The sequence below is a fragment of the Podarcis filfolensis genome (genome assembly GCF_964270895.1).
Source record: "Podarcis filfolensis genome assembly, chromosome: 5".
Taxonomy (NCBI): domain Eukaryota; kingdom Metazoa; phylum Chordata; class Lepidosauria; order Squamata; family Lacertidae; genus Podarcis; species Podarcis filfolensis.
In genome coordinates this window covers 34046517-34056567 of record NC_139608.1, presented here as the reverse complement: position 1 = coordinate 34056567, position 10051 = coordinate 34046517, and the positions used below count along the sequence as shown (strand labels likewise).

The following is a 10051-nucleotide window of genomic DNA, read 5'->3' as shown; positions in this document are numbered from 1 at the left end:
CTCCAGGGCTGACAGGAATGGCACATTTACCTCAGCCCCCACCCCCACCCCGCCTTACAAGAGAAATAACAACTGTCAACGCGTAAAACACAAAGGAAGCAGCATGGGTGTATGAGGAAACACACCCCTCCCCCCAAAAAATCACATTTGGACAACGTTGGGGTTGGTCCCAATAAGGTTTTTTGACAAAAATGTGGGTCATAATTATGGCAACATATAGTCCAGCCTCCCACAAGGTCTGAGGGACAGTGGACTGGCCCCCTGCTGAAAAAGTTTGCTGACCCCTGCTTTAGATTGTTTGATCAGATTATATATATGCCATCTAATTTCAGCACAAAAGAAATAAAAAAATAGAACTGTGGGTGAGCAGGATTTTTATTTGTAATTCAGTAACATTTTGGTTCCAAATATTCTGTTGCAAACCTTCATTTTTATTTAAGTGCTAATGACATCCTGTGCATATGCTAAGGTGCAGAAGCCACACGTAACTCATTAAAGAAACAGGAATATGTATTAAAATATATCTGAGAAAGCAATGCAGATCTAATGAGAAATCACTCTGAAAACCACATCATGGTAATATTGTCAAGCATTAGTTGCTTCTATTTGTGCAGAACAATGCTTATATGGCATATTACTGAATTTCTATTGCTTTAGGCTCCTCTCTTTGAAGCTTATTGTTTGCTCTATTTGTCAGTGTAACTGTAAGTAAATAACACCCATTTCTAAAGGAAGAGGTTTGGGCAAGTGTCTTTGATGAGTACAGGCAGATTCCGGAATCACATGTGCATGTATATCACTTGCTTTCTCTATATTTTATTAACATGCTCTTGATGTTGAACAGCTGAATGTGTGAACTGACTCTATTGAAACGCACTGTGGTGAAGAAGGGATATCAGTGGGTTGTATCTGTGATGGCTCATTCATATGAACAAGTCACCACTGGATGTTCAAGCAGTGGACATGCATGTGTGAACCGCCTTTGAACCCATCTAAATTCAATTTGCTGTGTTTCCTTGCGTTGCCAAGTAGACTACAAGGAAAATCCAAACAATTATTGGCTATTTCCCCCCCTCTCTCCCACCCCTGATATTCTATTGTCCATTATCCAAGTTTGGGTAGAGCAAGAATCCCATGAAAGTAGAATCATTAACATTATCAGCATAGATACCATTGTCTGTTTCATCTCCATATACTTGGAGCCAGACTTCATCCCCATATTCCAGACGGAGCAAGACAGAACCAGATGCTTGGTCAACGTCGTCCTTCTGGTACTTGTCATAAGTGATGATGACTGCCGTGTCCTTCTTGAACAAGCTAACTTTTACATCTGCCACGTACACGGTGAGATGATATGCAAAATAGTAGACTCCGGGAAAGATGCACCGGAATTTCCCTGTTGTTACGTCATAGTGATTTTGCTCATTGTAGAATATCTTCGTAAACTTGATCGGAAGATTGGCATAAGGGACTCTGGCTGTTAGACCAACACTGAAGGCAGATTGATACCTGGAGGCAGTTTCACCCTTTTCCCCTTTCAGTCCTGGGCTTCCTGGTGCCCCTTGAGGGCCTGCAACACCAGCTGATCCTAAAATTCCACTGTCCCCTTTGAGGCCTGGTACACCTACCAAGAAAATGGATTTTTTGTTAGAGTGGAGCATCCCCAGGAGGTTTCACCCAAACATCCTCAGCTGAAAAGATTATTTCAGCCTCACTTTCCTTCACAAGAACAAAATTCTGAGTCAACTTATTTGTGTGGGCAGCTCATGTCTACGAAAGTAATTCCAGCTTTATTAGGTCTGCTTTCGTTCTAGTAAACTCTCATGAGCTGCTCAGGAATGTGAAGACTGCAGTTTCAGTGTCCTAAGAGTACTTTTGATTCTTTGGGAAATGCCCTGGAAACATGTGGAAGGACATTAGGATATAAATATTGATGTAAGTAAACCCAGGGCTTTTTTCCCCCAGCTGGAACTCGCCAGAACTCAGTTCTGGCACCTCTCAGGTGGGTGGCTATTCTAAGAGAATGAGGGAGGCGGTCAGGGTGAGTTCCAGCACCTTTTTCTAGAAAAATAGCACAGAGTAAAACTGTTCCTACCATTCTTCCTTATGCTGTGGCATAAGTACCATATTTTTCTGTGTATAACACGCCCCCGTGTATAAGACACCCCCTATTTTGGGGAACTCAAAATTAAGAAAATGGGGGGAATTGCCCAGAGTTGTTGAGATTTAGGGGGGGGTTTAATGAAAATCACTCACCTGCCTAAAAATGCTGCCAATTGCACAGGTCGCAGAAGACAAAAATCCTCTGCCTGCTCACCGCAATTGGCAGCTGCCAATTGCCCGCCCAGTTGCCGCAGCAACAGCCAATCGACAGCACAATCGCCGCTGACAATCAGCTGCTTGCAGCAGCAGCCAATCCCCTCCCTCACTCTGCACTATCCATGTATAAGACGACCCCCACTTTTTGAGATTATTTTCTCAGAAACAAACCTTGTCTTATACACGGAAAAGTACAGTATTTAAATCCTTTAAAAATCCAGGTGGCAACTGGACAAAGTGTGTCCTCACAAGACCCTCAAACATTCTTTCAGTGTTCAAATGAATGTCCTAACCCTAATCATTATCAGCTAATAAACATGGCCCATGGTCAAAGGTGAGATGGAACCTCATGTACCCACTTCTGTCTGCAGATGAGATCCGTGGCTCAGCTAGTCATAAACAAGTATTTCATAAAATTTATATACCACAATTTTTTAAAAAACACCCCACCAACACCTCAAACCCTTTATTATCATTTACAGTAATGTTTATTATATATAATAATAAAAATATAAAACAGAAGGTTGCTCCTGTCTGCCCTTACTGGTGCTAACAGCAGCTGGGGTGGGTTTACAATGGGGGAAAGGATTTGGGAGGAAAGTGTAAAGACTCTCTCCCAGAGCACCATGTCCGTCATTTTCAAAGTCCCCCCTTAAGCTAATTATCAGAAAAGGGGGGAGGGAGATTCTAATCACAGATCCCCTAACTCACTGCTACTTTGGTCCTGAATGTGTCCCTGGGTGCTTATTGGTTACAGATTCTTCTGCTGTCCTCTTTTTATGCTTTGGTAGTGCTGGTTGTTATTCTGTCCAGTAGTTTTATCTACTGTTATCTACAGCATTTATGTAAAAAATGCACCTTTGGTGTCCTGAAGAGGATTGAAAGGCACGACATCATGTTTAAAAATAAATGACGGAATAAATAAAGGGAAGGAAACCCAATCGTCACATTATGTCTGCAGTGACATGTTTTTTCTTTCTTCCTCTTGTACTTTCATGTGTCATCTGGCCTGCATGGTGATGTGTGAACCTTTGATCTCAGTCCTGCCAATTGATTAGATTTAAACCCATTAAAGCTCGCGGGGCCCTTGTGGGAATTGCTGGCTTGAATAGAACGGAGGGCTGAAAGCGCTCACCTTGATCTCCTTTCTCTCCCTTTTCCCCGTCCTTTCCATCCCTTCCATCTCTCCCTGGAGTTCCGTGGTGGCCTGGGTAGCCTGGTGCTCCTGACATCCAATTGGCACAGACTCCCCTGGGTGGCTGTTGGGGGTCTTCTTCAGCAACCACTTCAATGTAACAGCAAAGTTTCAGCAGAAGCACCAGCGAGCAAAAGAGGAGGCTTGATCCTCGCTTCATGTTGCACCTGGAAATAATGAGGAACTGCCTAGGGAAAAGGAGTAGTAATAAGGAACAGTAGGAAACTCACAACTAATGGGGATCACAATCCTAGGCACTCCAGTGGCTCCTCTGTTTACCACTCCATCACTGGGTGTAAGGACCTGGGGTGGGGTGAGCTTACACTGGGGAAAAGTGGGCAACTGCACATCGCTGAGGAAGAGGAAAATCTAGGACCAAAAGACTTATGTGAGTAGCTGCCTGACCTTTCAATCCACAGGGAAAACACTCGAGTCAGACAAGGGACAAACTAAAGACAAAACCAGCTTGGCTCACACAGGGCAATCACAATGACTGAGTCTCAGAGATAGCATGAGATTTATGTGTCCACCCACCAAATGTAAGTTATATAATTTAGGGTACAATCCTGCACTTGGTCCAGTATATCTGAAGGAGCGTCTCCACCCCCATCATTCTATCTGGACACTGAGGTCCAGCACCGAGGGCCTTCTGGCAGTTCCCTCACTGCAAGAAGCCAAGTTACAGGGAACCAGGCAGAGGGCCTTCTCGGTAGTGGCGCCCACCCTGTGGAACACCCTCCCACCAGATGTCAAAGAGAACAACTACCAGACTTTTAGAAGACATCTGAAGGCAGCCCTGTTTAGGGTAGCTTTTAATGTTTGATGCATTACTGTATTTTAATATTTTGTTGGAAGCCGCCCAGAGTGGCTAGGGAGGCCCAGCCAGATGGGCAGGGTATAAATAATAAATTTTATTTTTATTATTATTGTTAGTAGTATTCTTTATTATCTGCCACCGGATTTGGCAGAAGTCCATATCAGCTGACAAAATGCCAGGTTCATCACCACTAAGACAGATATGCTGGTGGAATACTAAATATAAACTGGTGGAACATAACACTGGAGTGCCAGAGAATACAAGATAAGTCAGATGGGGAGAATGAGGGGCATCTAGGCCTGCTGGACCTGGGATGCTACCAAGCAGAGCAGGGGTGGCAAATCTTTTTAATCTGGCAGACCTTTTTATTATCTCCCCCACACCCTTGAGCCAACTTTGACAGGTGAGTTGCCTCACTCAGCTGCTGAAGTTGGTCTGCAGGGGTGAGGAAAAGTAATGCTCAAGCCGACCTTGAAAACACACACATCCTGTCACATACTTCAACTGATGCATAGGGAGTTCAGTCCTGCTTTCTGCAGGGTTTTACGGCACTGGTAGGCCCAAACCAAGCAGGATTGAACTCCCTGCACATTAGCAGGAACTGGCAGGCATGGTCAAATACATCAGTCAGGTGGGAAGGAGGTTGATTCACAGGGTGCAGGCGAACCAGCCAGTTTTCAGCAACCAGCCAGTTTTCAAGGAGGGATGAACTCATGAGCTGCTGCATGTGTGTTTTCAATCCTGTTTTCTGCAGTTTTCAGACTTGCCATCCAGTCCCGCTTGGGAACTTGCTGCCATGCTGGAACAAAGCAGAGTTGGACCCCTTCGGCCTCAGCTAGACAGAAGTGGGTTATTCCCACCCAGTTCCTTCTCCTATATACAGGCTCTCTTTTTGATCAGGGAGCTCCATCCTTGCGAGTCTCCTGCTTTTTGTGCCTGTCCTGCCTCCCATGCCTTTATTCCTGAGCCTCTTGTTCCCTGTGAGGAAGCCCCTCTCAACCACAATGGAGTGACCACTCTGGAGAAGCCAAACTCCCTGCTTCCTCTGCTGCAGAGCTGCTGCTTCTGCCTCTGCTGTCCCCATCTCTCTTCCTAATCCTCCCTGCTGTCAGGGACCCTGCTCCTGCCTCAGAGAGCTTTGGCAGCATTTGCCTTCTGCTCCTCCACAAAATGCAGAAGAAAGTCACATGAAATGAAGATCACCGAACCAGAAGATCAAGCATCAGTTCTGTAACTGCAATCAGCAGAAGACTCAAGGCACAGTTTGAAGCTGTAGCGTTAAGGGAGATCCTCCACATACAGAAGCATCTAAGGCTAGGCAGAGGGAGGCAGCTGGTTTGGGGTATCATGAAAGGGCAGCAAGCTGTTAGCTGTTTTCCCATTTTTATTGGCAGGGTGGGGGAGAGGCGCTTGTGGGATTTCCTGCTGCCAGTTCCATAAAAACCCCTAACTGGTCACTTGCATATTATCTACCTTGACTTGGGGTGCAAGGTATATTTGCTGTTCTGCCCCAGAGAGCAAAATGCCCTCAGGAGACCCTGGGAACTCTATTCTAATTCAATTCTGCCCTGTGCATGTTTTCTCAGAAGTTCCACTTTGGTAAATGGCACTTACTTCCAGGTAAGTGTGTACAGAGTTGCATCTTGACTGATATATGCTTCTGTACTGTTTTTGCAGACAGGGGCCAAAGTGACTGGATGATTGGATTTGAAGAACGTATGTTTTATAACCTAAAGAGGCATTCTGTGAACCACACTATGACAAGCCAATAGTTCTGGACGAGGATGAAACAATGAAATGACCTCTAGATTCCAGAAACATTATCTTCAAAGTATGTGTGGCAGAGAAAACTTGGCAGATAGTGGGGTACATATCTGGGCATGTTGTGCTTGTACCACTTCAGTGTCCTTATCGCTACATAACTCAGGAAAAGACATTTAGGTTCCAGCACTCAGAACAGACATATCTTGATTGTAGTTGCTATATTTTCTGACTACCACCCTGTATGATTTTGACGCTGCTTTTAATGTATGCCTCTATTGCAAAATGCAATGCAATTCAATAACATTTTGCATTTTGCTTGACATTTTGCTGAGCTGCTGTGGAGAAAGTTCTTGTACTCAGCCGTGTGATCAACATGGAAGGACACTCCACCCACCATTCCAATACCTCTTTGTAAAAACAAACAAACAAACAAACAAACAAACAATAAACACTACACCAAAATGGGATTTTGGTACCCATAAAATTAAATGCATTTGTAGAATGCTCCTGGTCATATACAGCAGTCCCAAAACCAGCTCCTATACAACCAAATAATTCTGATCAAGGAAACTTGTAAATGCCCACTTTTCCTGATAGGAAGGCAAAATGCAAAACAATATCAAAATATTGGAGAGGAACTGAAGACCTACTTATGTGTAAAAATGCATAGGATTGGGTTGATGGCTGCATTTCTATGCTCACTTACCTGGGAGTAAACTCAATGAATTATATTATTATCTAACTAAATGTGCATAGGCTTGGGCTGTATAGAAAATTTGCAGAGTGAGTGCAACATAACTGTGGGTTTGAAGTCTACTTTAAAGTACTACATTAGTTGCATTAGTGCTGCTGTATAATAGGGTGGATTATATACTGTAGTATTTATCTTGATCTTCCAGGACAAAAACAAGCCTGATCTTTGAAAATTAATATTCCTACATTTCTGGACTTTCGAATTATCATTGGCACTAGCCTAAGATAATGTATTCTGTTCCAAAACAATATTGTGGAGCTGTGGAATGATGAGGCTGCAATCTTAAAGCCACTTAGTACTATATCCTAGTGCAAAAGAAAGATCTATTATGTCTGAATATTCTTTTAAAAATTGCCATCTTCATTTAGATTATTCAGTGTGACACAATCATTGTGCTGGACTGTCTGCAGAACTAGAATGTATTAGTATAGTGAAATCTAAAGTGCTCAGGTAAGTGATCTATGCATTGTACACTCCTTAGAATGGCTAAAAACTCTCATCAGGCATTCTCACCTGAGGCACTCCAAATTTGTTAATTAGTTAGCATAACATATGTCACCTGTTTGGCTCAATATTGTAGTCTAGCAAGAAAGGCAGGTAACTCTAATTAAGCATTGTGCTTATATAATGTACGGTATCTCTGTCTCCTTTTCCTTCTGTACCCTTTAATGTAAGTCCCACTGAACTCAATCAGACTTGAGTAAACTCGCATAGGGATTGCACTGTTAACTACACTGGCAGACAATCATGAAGAATCTAAGTTAGTAACCAGTAGAAGGCAGAAAGATTTCAAATTTCTTGCTACAATAATTTTCTTATCATGAGTTTTTCTCATTTCTGCACTAATTTTGAATCCATTCTTGACTGCTAATTCAAGCACTCAGGGGACATGGAACAATGCTGTTAAGTGCGAGCGAGCAATTCTGTAGATAACTTTCCTAAATAACTGGTTCCCAAATAAAAATACAAGTGTGCAGTTTCTTTACAAAATGATTATCTATTTGAATGGTGTAGTATAATGCTCTAACAAAAAATGGCTCTTACCAGTTGTTCTTTGTATGATGTCCTAAGTTGCTTGCAGTCACTTCAGAAATGCAGTGGAAAGAATGGCTGGGTCTCTCAATCACTTATCACAAAGAGACATGTGGAGCTGTCAGTTATGATGCTGTCCTTTCTATTTGCTACCGAGCATGCTAATTTAATTCTATGCACTTTCTATCATTTTCCTGTTTCATTTTTAATTTGGGATAATTTTAATTGTGTTCTATTTTTAGAGAGACATATTTTAAAAAGAACCAGATGGCTTGCTCGAAAATTGTCAAACCAATGATAATTAGATTTTGTGTTACCAGAGGAATATATATAGCGCGCGCGCACACACACACACACACACAGAGAGAGAGAGAGAGAGAGAGAGAGAGCCTTCAAATTATAAACAAATTATAAAATTTTACTCAATTTCCTTGGGGATAGTCCCATTGAATTGAAAGGCAGTTTCTTCTGAGCAGTCATGTTTTGCTATTAAATAAGTGGTTTAACAGTGCAATCTTATATTGCACTACTTAATCCTACTCAGAATTTGGTCCCATTGAGTTCAAAAGTGCTTACTTCCAGGGAAGTGGGTATAGGATTAAAAGAAGCAGTCTTTTAATTTTACATTTGGTTTTGACTCTTTGTTTCTTTGAGTATCTAGATATTTATCTAAATAAATAAATACCTATTTAGGGGAAGGAAGAGTTCTGTGCTTTGCTAGTTAGACCCCTTTTTTAAAAGGAAATAAGTAACTTTATTAAGTATCTATGTAATTTACTATCATTTATTAGTTATATGAATCATTTGCTCTGCAGGCACTTTTTGTCTGACTGAGCCATACAGCAGCCAGAAAGATTGCCAGATTGATTTGCACTGACAAGCGGACAGGTAGCCTTCTCTTGCAAGATTACAGACCCTTGCTAATGGGTCTCCCAACCCCTTATAACATTTCAGGTGCTCACCCCTTGGGTACTTGTCAAATCGCCAGATACACATTTGGTATTTAATGTTTGATAGCACTGCTGCTGTTGTAAGGTTTTTGTACTGTGTTCTTTTGCAGGGAATTTGTAACCATATAAACATTTCACATTTTGACATTTGTATATTTTATATGTACCCGGCTTGCCCATTAGTACAGCTCCTGATGCAGCCAGTCCCCCCGAGTCCCAGTGACAAAGGGAAAATATGATGTGCATGGTACAATGAGTTATATTTGGCTGCACGATATGAAAGCACTTCAAACTGCCTGCTGACAAGCAAGAAATCTCTCGGTCAGATTAGAACAGTGGTGTCAGGTGTTAAGATCCTATTGTCAGGCTCCTGCTCTTTCTGCAGCAAGAAGGTTTGACTCTGGTGCATTCTTTAAATGCAGTCTTTGTTCATAGGGGTCTGAATTGTTGGGGGGAAATTGGGGAAGGGGCCTCATTTTAAAAACACTGGTGGCAGGCAGGCATCGTCCACAAGAAATGTACAAGCCACACCAGCTGACACCAACCAAATTTTTCCAAAATTACACAGGTAACCAGGCAGACCTGTGACAAATGCAGAGGCAGGTACGTTTGACGTTCCCAGGGCAATGCAGATAAGTAAGTCCTATAGCAACACCACTGGTGGGAACCAGTCAAAATACAGCTGATCATGTCACCCATTCATCCTCTCATTGCTCAAGAGGTCATTCTTTTGAGATGGTAAATACCTTCGTTCTTGAATCCAGGTCTCAGACCTACTCTATTCATGCACAAAATATGCCCTTAAGACAGGATTTGTAAGTGAAAAGAACCATTGGGAGTGGTTCCCCCCCCCCCCCAAGATATTTCCTTCTGCTAAAGCCATGGTTTTCCCAGTAGTGATGTATGGAAGTGAGAGCTGGACCATAAAGAAGGCTGATTGCCGAAGAATTGATGCTTTTGAATTATGGTGCTGGAGGAGACTCTTGAGAGTCCCATGGACTGCAAGAAGATCAAACCTATCCATTCTTAAGGAAATCAGCCCTGAGTGCTCACTAGAAGGACAGATCCTGAAGCTGAGGCTCCAATACTTTGGCCACCTCATGAGAAGAGAAGACTCCCTGGAAAAGACCCTGATGTTGGGAAAGATTGAGGGCACAAGGAGAAGGGGACGACAGAGGACGAGATGGCTGGGCAGTGTTCTCGAAGCTACCAGCATGAGT

The 10051-nt window shown here is 42.7% G+C and overlaps 1 protein-coding gene across 2 annotated transcripts; it reads right to left on the bottom strand.

The window, feature by feature from the left end:
* Window positions 1-357: 357 nt before the first annotated feature.
* On the bottom strand, window positions 358-8815 carry ADIPOQ (adiponectin, C1Q and collagen domain containing). Of its 2 annotated transcripts, none has more exons than XM_083614002.1 (3): window positions 7894-8815; window positions 3455-3681; window positions 358-1624 (listed from the first exon to the last, which is right to left on the bottom strand). In XM_083614002.1, the coding sequence occupies exons 2-3, from the start codon at window positions 3672-3674 to the stop codon at window positions 1095-1097; spliced, it is 750 nt and encodes a 249-aa protein (XP_083470128.1). In that variant the 5' UTR covers window positions 3675-3681; window positions 7894-8815; the 3' UTR covers window positions 358-1094. The 2 variants fall into 2 exon arrangements, with proteins under 2 accessions (XP_083470128.1, XP_083470129.1); XM_083614003.1 differs by having other exon boundaries at window positions 3455-3702; window positions 7894-8164.
* Window positions 8816-10051: the final 1236 nt, after the last annotated feature.

Bases quoted from the DNA above. Each gene is read 5' to 3' on its own strand.
- ADIPOQ (XM_083614002.1), bottom strand. From the start codon at position 3,674: ATGAAGCGAGGATCAAGCCTCCTCTTTTGCTCGCTGGTGCTTCTGCTG. The intron at 1,625-3,454 runs GTGAGCGCTTTC...TTTTCTTGGTAG, and splicing joins GGGAGAGAAAGGAGATCAAG to GTGTACCAGGCCTCAAAGGG.